We start from the raw sequence: 16343 nt of genomic DNA, 5'->3' as shown, positions 1-16343 counted from the left end.
GATAGCAGCAGTCCTTGCACAGAAGGGGATGGTTAAATTAGGTAGTGTGTGTATCTGGGGAGTATATTGTGTGTGTGTGTGTGTGTGTGTGTGTGTGTGTGTGTGTGTGTGTGTGTGTGTGTGTGTGTGTGTGTGTGTGTGTGTGTGTGTGTGTAGATAGGGGGCATTACAGCCCGTTTGTGGACTCATGTTAATTAATATGCATTGTCCCTTTTTAAATTAACATAAATGATTAAAAATTACATCTTATAAAATCCTTGATTTTATTTATTCTGTTTTTTTTTTTTTTTTTGGCTACAGCACTGGCTTCACTGTATTTAACAGATAATGTAGTTTGCTTCCTCTCCTACCATAATTCTGGTACAAGTTAATCTTGGTTTCATTTGCCCAGAGATTTTTTTATTATCTATTTTAGATGTTTTCTAGAAAAATAGAATCTGACCATCCTATTTTTGCCCACTGTATGACCTCCTTGGGTGGATGTTGTTAAACAGTTTCTTAACCAGGGAAAGAATTCTGTAGTTGCCCACTATAGGTGCTTCTCCGGGCTTTTGGTGTTGCTGAGCTGAGAAGTGCATTTATTCTTTATAAGAATGTATCAGATCAGACTTTAACAGTGGTCAAATCACTGATCTGATCAGTGACCACTGCTAAAGTCTCTCTGATAGGTTTATTTTGGTTAATGATGAGCTCCTTCATTTGCATTGACATCCCTTCACTTCATATTGAGAGTTCAGGTGAACAGTCTCTATATTGTTAACGCTTGGGGAAAAAATCCAGATGTTTTATCAGCTAAATTTGTCATGAAAAAACTCAGTTGTCCAACTACTTTGTGCAAAACGGCAGTAATTCTCCTCATGTTCATTGACCTAACTGCATTTCAGTGCGTGCCTGTGCAGTGTTTATGACTCTCACTAGGTGGCACTGTTGCTTCATACACTGAGCTACCTTCCTGCTGTGAGGCTCTCACTTCAGGTTTCTGGTTCAGTCCTTCGTACCAGACTGAAACCTCATGGTTGTGATATGACTAATGTGTATTCAGCTGCTGGTAGGTTGTGATGACAGTGCTGTGAGCTTTGCTGCAAATAGACCGTTGTCCCATCCGCTGGCACACAGACAGGTCGTGGCATTGAAGGGATGCAGTCGATATATTTATCCTTGTAAAACGTTTGTTACACCTGGGGGGCAGCTTAAAAGTCTATCAAGATGAATCAAGTCTGCACTGGCTTGGATTTAAAATTTGAAATTTGTCAGTTCTGCTTTGTAAATGAGAGGTTTTATAGCACATACACACAAGACTGAACCACACTGAAAACATCTGGAATAAAACAATCATTTGATGAATAGTTTTATTAATTCTTGACCTTAGTGAACAAATAATGCTGTAAAAAAGACTATCTAATCTAAAGTCTAAATATCTGATCTTGGAATATTTCTGACATATTCCTCAAGACTTTGATGTCTTAGTGAGATGTCTTGCTGCTTCAATTGGCATTCAGCTTAAGACTATAGACGTTGGGTTCTCCCCTGCACCAGACCAGACCAGGTCTCCAACTCCAGCTCCGTGTCCTGCAGCTCCCCTCACAGATCCCCATGTGACTACACTGAGCTATTTGAGGAACGCCAAGAAAAGAGGTCCTGACCCTTCTTGACCTTACACAGCAGCATTCAAAGTCTTTATTTGTCACTCGGAAACACCACACAGAGCCTTACATTGCTAAAAAAAAAACAAAAAAAAAACAGGAATATAACTAAATAACCAGAATAATTTACGTTTTGAAACTCAGTCATGCCAAAGCACCATATGGAGGAATCTCAGGAGAATTTCTCCAGTCACATAAAGCAGAGAAGACTCAATATAATTTTGAGAAATCCACCGTATAGGTAGCCATGCATCAACCTCCGCCTGTCTTTGGCATGTCACACCACCCATCATCTTCCATAACACTGCCCACATGGTGACATTTTACCATCTTCATGTTATGCTCACACCGAGCACTGGAGGGTGATTCCATGAGCTGATTGAATCAAAATGAAGGGAAACAAGAGCTGATAAAAGAGCTGATATTTTATGGTTGTGTTCGATTTTACCTGTCCACTTACAACATCCTCAGTATCCTCAGCCACTCCTCACAGCAGCAAAATGGACAGCAAGTTCATTTAAATCTCCAACATCAAGTCCTGCCTATTCGCTCTTAAAATAAAGAAAGATCTACTGTACATGTCGAGCATGCTGCCACACTTTAAAAGGTAGCACGCTCATGTACAGCAAGAGTATTGGTTCCAGCTACTGAATGCCTGAGCTTGTGCTATTCTTACACGTTCCCTGACACTCTCGCCCTCTGTGCTCCCATGATAGTCCTGAAACTTTCAGCTGAAGAACGCCTCACTAGAAAAGTTGCAGGTAGGCAGCCACAGAGACTGAGGGAGCTTTTACAAAGAAAATACCCTTTTCCCTCAGCCTATTCACGTCTAAAAAGTGTCCAAAATGCTCTCTGTCACCAAACTACATCTAATTTTCAAAACACACAAACCCCCCAAAATATTCTACCCTTTCCAAAGTCTGTCTCTCTTCAGCTGCCTCGGTCACACATCTTCCGACCAACTGCACTCATCTTTTCTGCCACCTGCTGCACACGCCCTTTCACCTCCATCTTCCTCCTCCCCCTATGCTCCAGGCTTGCTCTCTCTAATCTCCTCCCCCTCGGCCCCTCTGACCTCCTCTTGCGCGTCTACCTCTCGCGCTCCCCAACAACTGCCAGTCCCTTTACATTTTAGGTGTTTCACTGGCCCCCGGATCCAAAATGGTTCACAACAAGTGCATAAAAGTAGCTCAACCTTGCTCTGCAGCTCCTCCACCCCTTCAGCCCCCCCACCTCCCACACGCAAACACATTCCCTAATCCGCATTCTCTCTACTTTCGGCCTGTACCCAAGGAGGCCCTGCCCATTTGCTCTCATCCACCAAGGCATCCAAGATTTTGTCAGCCTACCTCCTCTTTTCCTATTTTCATTGACATATCAGTGAGCACAGGTGCTGCGGAAATTCATTTTAAGTTCAGGAAGGAACCACTGAATCACTGAATGCAATTAAAAATTACCTGATTAAGTCCTCTGTTTACACAGGCAATCAATTCATTACCTCCAACCTCTTGCAGGCCATAGTTAGGAGCTGTAATGACAGTCCAGGTTATGTAGGACTATGTGTTAATATTTCTCTCTTCCCATTGAAACCCAGCTCGATAAGTAAAATATAGAGCAACCTCTTTTTATCAGTTAATATGTCCATTATTGATTAATTACCCTTCATGATATATTTCAAAATATTTGCAATTAGACGTGTATGAACAGCCACAGTCAACACAAATAATCTACAAAGAAATCCTTGATCTAAGATCTGAATATTTTTAAAAAAATAAATGAATGAATAATTAGTCATGTTAATGCTGTCCTGCTTTCTGCGTATGCTGCTTTCAGGTAGGAATTGCAGGAGTTGCCAGACCCATTGTGATTTTTTTTCTGTCTGATTGATCAGTTCACCATAAATATGGTTCTCTTCTCTCCTGCTTTAGATCCATCTCTGTTTTTGTTTTGTTTTTTTGTTTTTTTGTTTCTACTCTAATCTAATCCTCTCTCACTCCTCCTATGGAGTTATTATAACCACCTTGGCACCTCCTCTTTCATTCCTTTCGGTGTATCCGTCAGTAATACACACTAACATGCATGTACACACACACACACACACGCACGCACACACTCTCCATTTGTCACACACGCACCAGCTCCCCTCCTCCATTAGAGTTATAATTAATCCAACTGCTTCACTGACAGAGCAGAGTAGCCCCTTCAGATAAGGTTTCAGCTGCTGGCTACTTCGAACTTAGAGCTCCGTGAATTTGAAGCCACGTGGGCTGCAGGATGTCGGATTTTGAGTTTAATTCATTGCACGTCTTGATACACGATTTAATGCATTTTAATACATTTGTGGATGCAGTTATAACTGAGAAGGAGGGGCGCAAATCTCCTAATTCTGATTGGTTCTCTGTACATTGATCAATATGTTTAGTATTTAGTGTTGTTTTTTAAAAAGAGTATATTTAAACTAGCAATCAATAAATAAAAAGTACACTTTTATAGCAACACTGTAAGTTAATTCTACTCTAATTAATGTGATTAATTAGAAATAAAGCGTTAATTCTGACATATGATGGCTGAAATAATGCAGTACATATTTAGCTGTTATATACAGAATTTCCAACTTCAGCTTTTGTCCGTTGACCTTTAATAAACCTGTATTAATTGAATTATTAATTGGCCCTGTACAGCTCTCTTCCTGGTTGATCTGTCAGTCACTGCTTCAAGCCCTGGCCCTCACCGTGGCCTAAATCTGTTCAGATGAGGGAAGCATATTCCCATTTTAAGGCTGGATGAGGCCTACTAGCAACAAATCTATAACCCTGCTTGGTAGCAATTGGCGTCTCCCCTAGAAACACCCCCCAGTGGTCCACATGGCCCTTATACGGCCCTCGAGGTGGGACCGCGAGCCTTGATGGGAGGTCAAAGCGACAGTTCCATATATGGCGCGCGCTCTCTCCACGTCGGGGGCGCGCAGCGTCACTTGTGATCCCCTCCTGAAATCCGATTGATGGAGTGCCCTCCTTGCCTTCACGTCGGCACCCCACCTCCACCCACTCCCCGGCCTCGGCTTGTCAGTATCCTAATATGGCAGAGGGCCGGGATGGGGGCCAGTGCTGAGGTTTGTGAATGGTGGACGTTCAGTATAAAAGGTGGACAGGCAGCAGTAAGGACTGTAGCTGGTTCAGCAGCAGCACTGGTTGGGTCGTTCTCTCCGAGCCGCAGACACACCCCTAAGGTAAGACCCTGCTAGGACCTTACACTCCTGAAGCCACTCATCCAGGCTGGGATACTAGACTAAGCCTTAACCGGGGAGCCACTGCAATTACTTAGGGGCAAAAATTAGGAAGGACCACCGGGGACAGGAGGCATAGGACTTGAGGCTGATTTGGGGCAACACGACTGCTGGAGGATAGCTAGACCATAGGAGAGACCTGAAGGAAGAAGAACTGTTTACAGTTGAGGAGGCAGAACACAAACACTGTGCTTGACAGGAGAAGCCTAAACTATCAGATCTGTAATTAAATGGACTAAATAATTGATAAATTGATAGATAGGTAGATAAAACATTTGGACTGAGTTTCTGGTCTGATCTTAAGCTGTTCTACTTTATGTCAATTTAAAAACGAGAGAAATTTACCTGAGGGAGGATTGGTGAGACAATGGGAATACTAGGGATTTTGGTTCAACTTTAGCTTATTTTAGAGCCTTGATTTCTTCTAAGATTAAAAAAAAAGAAGTAAATCTTAGACAAGTCTGGCCAAATTTAAAGAGAAATTTTTAAAATAATATCAGTTACTTTTAATAAGATTTAATTGACGTTTACAAAGGATACTCATCACGCGTAATGGCTTGTTAATGCACCATAGATTTATATAGCGCAAGCAGTGGACTTGAACAGGTTCATGCTCCGTGAAATTATTTTTAGTCTTTTTAGCCACACGTAGGATAAGAATACAAAATAATGATACAGTTAATCAACGCCTTACTGTGTAATTCATTTCTGTCACATACATTATGGATTTGATGTGATTTAAACTCAAATATTTTGTCTTCCTCTCCTCTCTTACAGAAGCCAACATGTGTGACGACGAGGAGACTACCGCCCTTGTGTGCGACAACGGCTCCGGCCTGGTGAAGGCTGGCTTCGCCGGAGACGATGCCCCCAGGGCCGTGTTCCCCTCTATCGTCGGCCGTCCCCGCCACCAGGTAAACAGCGAAGAAAATTAACCGATAGACTCGATAACAGCCTGGACTAATTGGCAGCAGTCATTATTTCACACTCACTAATTGTCACACCTCACCCATCACACCGTTCAATATCAAGAAATACAATTAACCTTCCAAAAAATAAATTAAAATCAAAATGCAATAAACAAAAACAATAAATTAACATTTTGGATTGTTAAAACATTTAACATTTATTGCTAAAAGTTATTGTAAAAGTTCAGCTGCTTGCGCAGCTGATATCAGCGCAGTCACAATATTTTTTGGCTTCTTTTACCTGGAGCAGCCTTTAAATTAGTAACAGATGAAGTGCCAACTTCACAACTGCTCTGTCTGTCTCTGTGACTAGCGCTGATATGTGGCACATTTACGCAATGGTCACTATGTCTGTCCGAAGACTTTAATCTGTCCAGGAAAGGTCGCACATCTGTATGGATCAGTTGACGTCCCCGGCTAACCTTCCTTTTATCTTCCCCTCTCTCCTCCCTTCAGGGTGTCATGGTCGGTATGGGTCAGAAGGACTCCTACGTCGGTGACGAGGCCCAGAGCAAGAGGGGTATCCTGACTCTGAAGTACCCCATTGAGCACGGCATCATCACCAACTGGGACGATATGGAGAAGATCTGGCACCACACCTTCTACAACGAGCTGAGAGTGGCCCCCGAGGAGCACCCCACCCTGCTCACTGAGGCCCCACTGAACCCCAAGGCCAACAGGGAGAAGATGACCCAGATCATGTTTGAGACCTTCAACGTCCCTGCCATGTATGTGGCCATCCAGGCTGTGCTGTCCCTGTACGCTTCCGGCCGTACCACTGGTAAGACTGACATAAAACAAATAAACAAACATAGCTTACTAAACACATAAAACACATATAGCTAGTTTACCTTATTACTTAATAATATGTTACTGACATAGTCAATCGATCTAACATAAATGACAATAACTATTGAGGGAGCAATTTCACAACAAAACGCTTTTACGCACAACTTTTACGCACACTCGACCAGCCTTTCTGGAACTGTTCATGTAGGTTTATTTGACTTTATCTCGTAAATTCATCCCCAAGCACCCACTTTACCCATAATTTTACGCACAAAACGTATTTTTTAACCGTTTTTTTTTTTCCTTTTTTGTCGCTCGGACTTTACTAAATTTTCTCCGTGGCTCTCTATAGGTATTGTGCTGGATGCTGGTGATGGTGTGACCCACAACGTCCCAGTCTATGAGGGTTACGCCCTGCCCCACGCCATCATGCGTCTGGACCTGGCTGGTCGCGATCTGACCGACTACCTGATGAAGATCCTGACTGAGCGTGGCTACTCCTTCGTGACCACTGGTGAGCAATTGAACAATAATCAACACGGCCTGAAAGAAAGAGGAAAAAGAAAGAAGGAAACTAACATTTTCTAGCAAGACATTATCTGGGCGAAGACGAGTCTAAATTGTCAGTTACCGTTCAATTGTATTAGCAGTGTTTGGGATAATTTGCTATGACATGCTTTGATCAAAGATTTACCCATACAGATAAAAAGGCGCAGCAAATAATTGTCACACTTTGTGAGGCCTATTAATGCACACATGCGAGCATATTGATACCTAAAAGTAAAGATATTGTTTTAAATAGAGTGAAACTAAGATGTGTACATGTTCACAACAGCGAAGAATTTGTGTAGTTTAGCCCATTAAATCCGTGTTATTACGCACATTAGTATTTCACGCTTCACGCTTTTGGCACTCTGAATAATAACTTATCAACTTATAACTCCACAGCCGAGCGTGAGATCGTGCGTGACATCAAGGAGAAGCTGTGCTATGTGGCTCTGGACTTCGAGAACGAGATGGCCACCGCTGCCTCCTCCTCCTCCCTGGAGAAGAGCTACGAGCTTCCCGACGGTCAGGTCATCACCATTGGTAACGAGAGGTTCCGTTGCCCCGAGACCCTCTTCCAGCCTTCCTTCATCGGTACTTCAAAGAATCAGTTCTTTAAAAAAAAAAGAAAAAAAAAGTTTTTGCCACCAAATAGACTTATGGAGGCTACTGGTACATACCGGGTACTCATTTCTTAACACTTTTTCATCTCATCTGAACAGGTATGGAGTCTGCTGGTATTCATGAGACTGCCTACAACAGCATCATGAAGTGCGATATTGACATCCGTAAGGATCTGTACGCCAACAATGTGCTCTCCGGCGGTACCACCATGTACCCTGGTATTGCTGACCGTATGCAGAAGGAGATCACTGCCCTGGCTCCCAGCACCATGAAGATCAAGGTACTTGAAATTGAACTCAAATCAGAGAAGCAAAAGCTTCAGAGTTTACAAGAAGATTGAAATATTTTACGCATAAATTGGCAAATACGCACCCGATTTCACTGAACACTTGTTCACTTATAGAAACCGGCACTTTACTAATCCGCTCTTTCCTCCTCCAGATCATTGCTCCTCCCGAGAGGAAGTACTCCGTCTGGATCGGTGGCTCCATCCTGGCTTCCCTGTCCACCTTCCAGCAGATGTGGATCTCCAAGCAGGAATACGACGAGGCCGGCCCCAGCATTGTCCACAGGAAGTGCTTCTAAATCCTCCATGTTTTTCTCCAGCTTCTCCATCATCTCAATCATTTTTACCACGAGCCGTCTGGAGATCAAGCAAGGAGGAGGATCGACCTCTGCGGCACAACAACACTCTGCTGTCGATGGACTGTCTGTCCGCGCTGCTGACATTCATATGCATTTTTTAATCCTTTCAAAAATGTGCATATTTTATGGCTGTCTGTTGTCTGTGTTGCACGGAGAAAGGCTGTGAAAACCACCACTGAACCATGCATCCACCAAAAAAACTTTAATAAAAAAAATAAGAACAACATGTTGCCCAACACATGTGAATGTAAGTGTATATACATATTGATAATTTATTAAAGTCCATTATTTGGTAACTTTGCCCCTGGTCTTGTTTTTCCGGTAGTGGCAGAGGATGACAAAGAAAAGCGCAGGGAAATCAGACGAAAAATACATTTTTATCTCTTAAAAGATAAATTTGCCTTAAGCAAACAATGCAATATTTCAGTATTCAACAAATCCTGCAAGAACTGGGGGAAATAAACCGGGATAACCACTAAACGAAACATAGTGCGGCTAATTGTTCCACGAAAGACCAGGTGCAGGGCACATTCATGGACATCTAAATGCGAGCTGGCACGAATGTCTGGATCATATTTGGATGGACGAGAGGCAGGAGGAGGGGCTGCTAGGTGAAAGAGGTATTGAAGGGCGACGCCTTCGAGCAGTTGCCGACAGTCGGTGTTTGACTTGCCAGGAATGCGCAAAGGCAGCAGCAGCAGCTCAGCCTTTTAGACTGACTGGATTAGTAGCATATCGGACACCTGACACCCTCCCCGCACTACCATAGGAGCTCACCCACCGGCCCCCAGACCATCTTTAGACACAACCAGACCCCGGGTACAGTGGGTCATCTCCGCAGGATTATACCTTATATGCCTATAAGCTCACAGGTTCTGTAGATGTAGGTTTGGGAGTAGGCTGCAGGCGCGCACATCATTTATAGCACCCGAGTAGCCTATTGTAAGACAAAATGTTTCCTGTTTTCCCCCCTACAGAGCACCATTTATCTTAATTAACACGTCGGGCTAGGTGTAATCACTGAATCCTAAACGGGTCATACTTTATACGACAAAAACAAACTGTATTTTCATCCTATTTTGGCATTTTGTACAAGTTCCATGGCCGCACAGACGGCATTCCTGATATCCCGGCGCGGGGCCACCTGTTGCGGGTGTGTTTGGCTTTTTAAAAACGTCTTCAGGTGGGCGGAGCTAAGCTCGGAGACTCAGTCCAGTTTGTGATTACAGCAGCGGCACTGTGAACGCCATCTGTTCTGCTCTGCTTCCGCGAAATCCGACCCCGGTGTGAGTATATTTACTGTACGCAAAATTAGACCGTTACAGCCCCGAATTTCTCCGTGCGAGGCGCGCACTGCTGTTGAGTAGTGACGATGGATGGTCTGTGACATTTAACGTTTACTGCGCTTCACCTGCGGGCGCTGACAGGCGATTATCGCTGCCGTGTGTCAGTATTAGCGCCATATGATTAATAATGGAGGTCTATAAATAACACATTTGTCATGAGGAGGTAATAGCTATAAAAGCTACAGGCAATAAATAGCCAGCTCACTGATTCTCAGTTATAGCCTAATGGCGTATGGTACGCTTGTGCTTTCTGTACGCATGTGTTGATTAGCTGGACTACGGAAGCAGCATTTTTCAGCAGTGAGGACAGGCTTGTAGAGCTGTAGCTGAATGCGTTTCACAGCCTGTCGTGTTTTTTGTTTCCTTTTTTTCACACTGATTTGTGGCCGACCTGTAAATTGGAATATTCAAGAGCAGTTTACACCTCTGCGGCCAATCAGAGGAGAAGGTGGCACTTACGTCATCGCGTTCAGGAACTTTCTGCTCTTAACGTTGTAACAGTTTTTACTGGAGGCCATTTAAAAAAATGAAACGCCGATTAAATTAATGAAAATAGATCATTTAGTATATAATTTCCCCAGATTTGTCTTTTGTCCTCTTTCCTAACCCAAGGAGGCAAACTGCCCCCCGCCTGCATCCGCCTTCGACAGGATGTAGGCGGGCTCCTTAGAGGAGGGGGAACCCCTCGTGCTGCTCCGTCATTGGTTTTAACGGCTTCCCCATTATCTTTTAAATGTCTGGCGGTGCTAACAAACACGGAGCTGTGTGGAAAGGGGCGTGGAGGCTGTTTAGGCTTATAACAACGTGTTCTGCGTGAGTAACAACAAGCTGTTTTTTCAGTTTAAAGAGTTTTCAGAGGAGCAAGATGGTGGCGAAGAGGATCCGCTCGGAGTACATGAAGAAGTTCAAAGATCCCAAATGGGACACGTACACTAAATGTTACGAGGAGATGTTGAAGTACAGGCTGACCCGCAGGCTGCTGGAACACACGCACAACCCCTGGTTCTGGAGCGGCTCCGATACTGACTCGGACTCGGGAGGTAGAAGTCCTCCTATTCCTCCAAGCAAGAACCAGGTACGGGACCAGGAGGATACCGGTGGCCGCGCGGAGGCTGAGCTAGAGGAGTGTGGGGGTGCGAGGACGGACACACAACAGGAGCAGAGCAGAACCTCGGGGCCCGTCCCCAGGCTTCCTATTCAAGAAGAGGAGGAGGACACAGGGCCTGCTGCACAGTCTGCAGTTCATGGTAATCTGTATAAAACCCTTAATAACATACTGGGATGTATCATATTAAATATTATGTATTAAAGCCACCTAAAATATAATAATCATAATAATAATCATAATAATAAAGGGCTGGGAGATTAAAGTTTCAAATTTATTAGGAAAACAGGTAAATTTATAAGAAAAAATGAATTGGCAACATAAAAAGCAATATATATATATATATATATATATATATATATATTAAATATAATTATTTTTTCTGGGATTTAAAAGAGTATTTTAGTTATTTTGTCCTTGAATTTGCCACTTTTACTGTAGTGTTTTCATATTTTTGCCGTTCACGTTTATCTTAAAAACGTCTTGTAAATTTGACATATTTTAATACTAAATTCGCCTGCTTTTTCTTTCTTTTAAATTTTCACTTTTTCATAAACTAGTGTCTTTTTACTTTTTAAAAAAGTTTGCTATATTTGACAGTTTTCTCATTAACTGGCCAATAAAACCCCCCACTAATGCCTCTTTTTTTTCTCAGAAATGTTCTTGGAAAAAATCTTAAGTCTTTGACTCAAAGCTTTCAGTTTATTCTCCAAATTTCAGCCCTCCTGTCCGTCTCCTTTATTTGTTTTTCTTTCAGTGGCCCTATTACTGCATTGTAGGCATACATGCTTGATACTTTACTGTAACTTACGATTTTCTTTGCTCTTTTGGCCCAGCGTCTGATGCTATGAGGGAGACAAAAGTACTACAAGAGGAGCAGAGAGCCAGCAACAGAGGTAGTAAGTAATTAACAGTTGCTGAGTCAATTAAAAATAAATAAATAAATAAATAAGCGTTATAATAAACATAGTTAATGAAATGATGAACTGAAAGTTGATTTAGGTGAAGTCAATTCGTATTTTACTTATAGCAAACAATAAAATTATGACCCAATGCACATTGAGGTGGTACTCAATTATAACGTAAAATAACCGAAACTGAGTAGAGTCGAGCTGAGTAGGTTATAGTGGTAAAGAGGCTTTAGTTTTCTGCCTTGTGGTGTACACCACCCGACTCTGTGATTATACACACTTTAAAACAAGGATTTTAAACATCAGCTAGTGATTATTATTTATTATCATGTCATTTTCTTGAAAAGAAGTCTTAACTAAAGTTAATTAACTCTCTGTTATAAGCAACGTCCATAGATAGTTTATAGTGCCTCTGGTTTATTTTGGGAGTTCCTCTTCCATGTTGGTGGTGCTTTAGCCTGTTTGCTTTTTCTGTTTTTAGAGAGAGACCCTGAAGGACCCCGACCACAGCAGAGTAAACCCTCAAAGTCCTCGAGGCAACCCCGGCGATCACAGCGGGTCAGGCCTGCACCATCTCAACTGCCCAGAGAGGACAGTAAGGAGAGCAGACATCCTTTCGCCCTGTATGGTTCGGGGGAGAAAGATGCAGACACTGCAGGAAGGAAGACACACAACGTTGGCCCAGCGGCTTCGACTAATGAGGTTATTTTACTGTCATAGTGGGTTTGTTGACAGGTACATACAGAAGCTTCAGCAGGATGTTGTTAAACTGTACGTTTGTTTACCTGATAGATCCATGAATCGGCTCTGCGTGCTAAGACCAGGCGGGAGGTGGAGCGTCAGATCCAGACTCAGCGGTCTGAGCGGCGGAGAGCCAAGTCTGCTGACCTGGACAAGGCCAGAAAAGTGGTCCAACCTGAGTTCAACCCCTGGCTCACTGAGTACATGCGTTGCTTTTCGGCTCGCTCACGATAGGACACAAACAGGGAAAAAGACCCTCTACATCAGGATGACTCTAGACAACAAACACAAAACCGAAGCCATCACTGCCTCTCACCTCTAAAGTTTAAACTTCAAGTGGCCGAGTAGGACTATATTTATACTAGGATCACTTTCCCTACTATGAATTTGTTAGTTACTTCATCTAGAGTTTTCTGCAGTTCCTTTTTTAAATGTTTTTCCCCCTATATTTTAGAGTTAAAATTGGCATGCTGTAAAACAAACATACCTCAAGGTTTAAAATGAATCTTTTTTTTCTAGTATTATTGAAACAAAGAAAATAGTTTCAATAGAAGTAACAGATAGACAATAAAGTCTGTTTTTTTGCATAAACAATATAAAAAAGCATTATTGAATGATATTAGAACATAGGTATGATAAGCACTAACAAAGCCCTTTAAAAAAAGAGTTCTTGCATATAATAGGGTCATAAATGACCACACTTGGTCATTTTAGTGGCTAAAGGAGCATAGTAACTTGAGGGTTAAACACCGACACATGTAAATGATAACATGAAATGGATTCATACAGATTCTCAGGATGGAAGCTGACTTTCCTGCAATGTTAAGTTTCACTGTGTGGCTTATTCCTCCACGTTTCTATAAACCACTTTTACTAAGACAGTACAATAATATGTATTTTACAGAGTAAGATACTTTATAACAAATGTAAAAATAATGCATACGTCTGTAATACACAAGTTTAGTTGAGGATGAGGAGTCCCAAGTGTATGTCAAAGCCATACTTTGATGCAGCCCCTTTAAATACATGCTGTATAAGATGTACCCATATTTTTATACATAGATATCAAACTACAGTGGGACATGTCGAAAAGATAGAGCCTTGTTCTTCTGAGGTAAAATGAACAATGGTGTGAACGTATATAATAATACGTCATTTCCTGTGTGTGCACACAGACACACAAATTTATACCAAGAACTCAGAGTAGTTCAACCAGATGAAAGTTTATTTCAAATTCACTTGACTTTTAATGTGCATATTTTCCTATTTGTGCAGAGTACAGCTGAGTACACTTAATTGATGTATAGATATATTGATATATAAGAGTGGATTTTTAATGCTGGGAGCTGCTTCATGTTTGTGTCCCTCTTGATGGTTCAGACTTGATAGGTAGTGACTCACTTTATGCTGACAGTGAAAATCACACATGTTTTGTGACATTGCATTTTCAAGTGTTTCTCATGAACTCTGATGCGTTAGTGACTTAAAGTGGTTTTATAACTGATAGCATTGCTTTGTTCTTAATCATTTTGGTGCTAAGGTCTCAACGGTATTGTAGATACTCCGGACTTTCCTTCATACATCCACACACGCAAGTAGCAGCAGCATCAGAGAGAGTTGAACACACTGCAGTTTTTTGTTTTAAAAGCACAGGTAAATAGAAAAAACACAAGCAGATTTAGGAACATTCATAGAAAATAACCAACTACAGAGAAGTGCTGCACAGACAACACCTGAAAGATTTACAGAGAACGCAAAAACGCTAGACTGTGTTTGGCTGACGGAGCACAGTCTATCGACTTTTGCTGACTTTTGCTGACTTCAATAACTTAAATCACAAAAACAACAAGCATGTATGGAAGCTGTATGGACAACAAATATTTTTTGGCATCCATGAGTAAAATCTTTGACTAACTAACTTCTGAAAATAACTTGAAATTGAAATACATACATTTTTTTACTTACGGCTCAAAATTAGGATTGTCAACATTAACGCGTTAACGCAGATTAATCCGTGATCATGATTAACGCGTTAAAAATTTGAATCACGTTAATCGTGATGACACGTTAATGCGTTAATGTTGAGAGTCCTAGTCAAAATGTATGTTTGTTTGTTTTTGGTGTGGTAGGAAAAAAAGCTTCCTAATAGTTTGGTTTATCATCTCTTTGTGTCCTCTAGAAATATTTCCAGTTTTTGAATAGGGCTTTGTGAGGGTTTGACTAGTACCTATGTAAGCACATACATGAAAGGCAACCAAAATCTGTGTTGTCCTGTTGTTTTCAGCAATTTAATATTTGATATTTAGCAAAACTAAATATCAAAATATTTTAATCTGCGTGATTTGGCTCTGTTTTAAGCCTCTGTATTTAAAACCTCCTGTCTAATTGAGCGTTGGATTTGCGGTTGATGCGCTGGCAGATGGAAGATACTTAAAAAAATTCATTGCTACTTGCATGCATTTCAGAGTGTGTTGAGCTCCCTTTGGTTTGTTGTTGAGGCCAAACGTCTTTATCGTTATTAATTTAGAGTCAGCTACAGCTTAAATAACCATTAACAGGAAATGCATACAAACACATTATGCTGATGTACTGTTTGGTTTTCAGCCAGTCATGAAGCGCTTTGATCATTTAATCACTGTGTTGTTTTCATGTAATTAATTTATGAACATTAGACAAAAGTAAAACTCAAATAATGACTGTTCAAACCACAAGAAGTCAGATCTAGTAATGTAACAAAGATAAAATAAGCTTTGTGCCATTAAGACTTGGTGGACAAACATTTTCAGCTGTTGTTGGTGTAAATATTTTGCAGATGATAGTTTGGTTAGTGGCCCCGCTTTACTTTTGTTTTTAATTTTTAACACTTGATTTCCGTGAATGTTGAAACTTTGAGTTCAGTATTACATTGTTAAGATTTGCTTTTAAGTTATATTGAAATGCAGTTTGGTGCAATATTTTGATGCTTTAAAAGTCGGTTTTGAGCCATTGTGATTTTAGATGTGATGAACTTTGACAATCTCAGAAAACAGGAGGGAAGCAGGATGATACATTCCTTACTTCTTTGTTAGTTATTGGGACAAAGCTTTATAGTCGACTTCCTGCTTAGACTGTTTAGACGTGTACCTCTAGTCAGGAGATATTTTACATACTATGTGTTTTTTCTTAGGTTTACATGATAATGTGTGGCAGAAATCCACCAAGCCAAAACATTCCTGACATGTTACTCATTCACGCTTCACAGTGCAGGATGATTTTAGTGAAAAATGAGTTTCACGTGATTGTGAAGGCACTTGCATGACAAATAATTGATGTACTTGGTCTAGTTTACTGACAACAGATGTAACAACTACGACACTGTAAAACTGCTTAATTCTGTACATTCTTTGTTTACATATTGAGCTTTGAACAAGCTTCATTGTCATAATTAAAGGATTTAAAACAGGTGGGCTTATGCGGTGTTACGCTGAGCTTTTAATAAAATACATTTACATCTGTGATTATTCTCAAGACTTTGATTTAATATCAACAGGCCATTTTCATTGTCTCTTAATCCTGATTCTTGCAGTGACATGGTGTGGTCTCTCAGTACCTCGTAGTACATTATCAAGCACCTGCTGTATACTGGAATAAGTCTGTTTACACTAAGTTTTTGTACAATAAATTTAGCATATTTAATAAGGCCATGTACAATTTTAAAGGTCCTGCAAATATATACAATATATATAAATACATTTTCAAG

At 41.2% G+C, this 16343-nt stretch overlaps 2 protein-coding genes across 6 annotated transcripts; both read left to right on the top strand.

Annotated features, from left to right (window-relative positions):
* Positions 1-5714: 5714 nt before the first annotated feature.
* On the top strand, positions 5715-8441 carry acta1b (actin alpha 1, skeletal muscle b). 4 transcript variants are annotated; one of them, XM_063477373.1, is made up of 7 exons: positions 5715-5843; positions 6354-6480; positions 6592-6678; positions 7039-7200; positions 7635-7826; positions 7955-8136; positions 8298-8441. In XM_063477373.1, exons 1-7 carry the CDS (start codon positions 5715-5717, stop codon positions 8439-8441), a joined length of 1023 nt encoding a protein of 340 aa, XP_063333443.1. The 4 variants fall into 4 exon arrangements, with proteins under 4 accessions (XP_063333443.1, XP_063333442.1, XP_063333441.1 ...); XM_063477372.1 differs by lacking the exon at positions 6354-6480 and having other exon boundaries at positions 6483-6678; XM_063477371.1 differs by having other exon boundaries at positions 6354-6678.
* Positions 8442-9705: 1264 nt separating this feature from the next.
* Positions 9706-16269, top strand: ccsapb (centriole, cilia and spindle-associated protein b). 2 transcript variants are annotated; one of them, XM_063477370.1, is made up of 5 exons: positions 9706-9787; positions 10688-11094; positions 11789-11848; positions 12345-12565; positions 12656-16269. In XM_063477370.1, the coding sequence occupies exons 2-5, from the start codon at positions 10713-10715 to the stop codon at positions 12836-12838; spliced, it is 846 nt and encodes a 281-aa protein (XP_063333440.1). In that variant the 5' UTR covers positions 9706-9787; positions 10688-10712; the 3' UTR covers positions 12839-16269. The 2 variants fall into 2 exon arrangements, with proteins under 2 accessions (XP_063333440.1, XP_063333439.1); XM_063477369.1 differs by having other exon boundaries at positions 11789-11851.
* The last annotated feature ends 74 nt before the right edge of the window (positions 16270-16343 follow it).

This window comes from Pelmatolapia mariae, linkage group LG1 (assembly GCF_036321145.2).
Source record: "Pelmatolapia mariae isolate MD_Pm_ZW linkage group LG1, Pm_UMD_F_2, whole genome shotgun sequence".
Taxonomy (NCBI): Eukaryota; Metazoa; Chordata; class Actinopteri; order Cichliformes; family Cichlidae; genus Pelmatolapia; species Pelmatolapia mariae.
Note: the sequence above shows the minus strand (reverse complement) of the source record. Positions and strands in the feature narration are given on the sequence as shown.

Coding starts and splice junctions, on each gene's coding strand:
- ccsapb (XM_063477369.1), top strand. CDS start 10,713: ATGGTGGCGAAGAGGATCCGCTCGGAGTACATGAAGAAGTTCAAAGAT. Junction 11,095..11,788: donor TGCACAGTCTGCAGTTCATG/GTAATCTGTATA, acceptor CTTTTGGCCCAG/CGTCTGATGCTATGAGGGAG. Junction 11,852..12,344: donor GAGAGCCAGCAACAGAGGTA/GTAAGTAATTAA, acceptor TTCTGTTTTTAG/AGAGAGACCCTGAAGGACCC.
- acta1b (XM_063477371.1), top strand. CDS start 5,715: ATGTGTGACGACGAGGAGACTACCGCCCTTGTGTGCGACAACGGCTCC. Junction 5,844..6,353: donor TCGGCCGTCCCCGCCACCAG/GTAAACAGCGAA, acceptor TCCTCCCTTCAG/GGTGTCATGGTCGGTATGGG. Junction 8,137..8,297: donor CCAGCACCATGAAGATCAAG/GTACTTGAAATT, acceptor TTCCTCCTCCAG/ATCATTGCTCCTCCCGAGAG.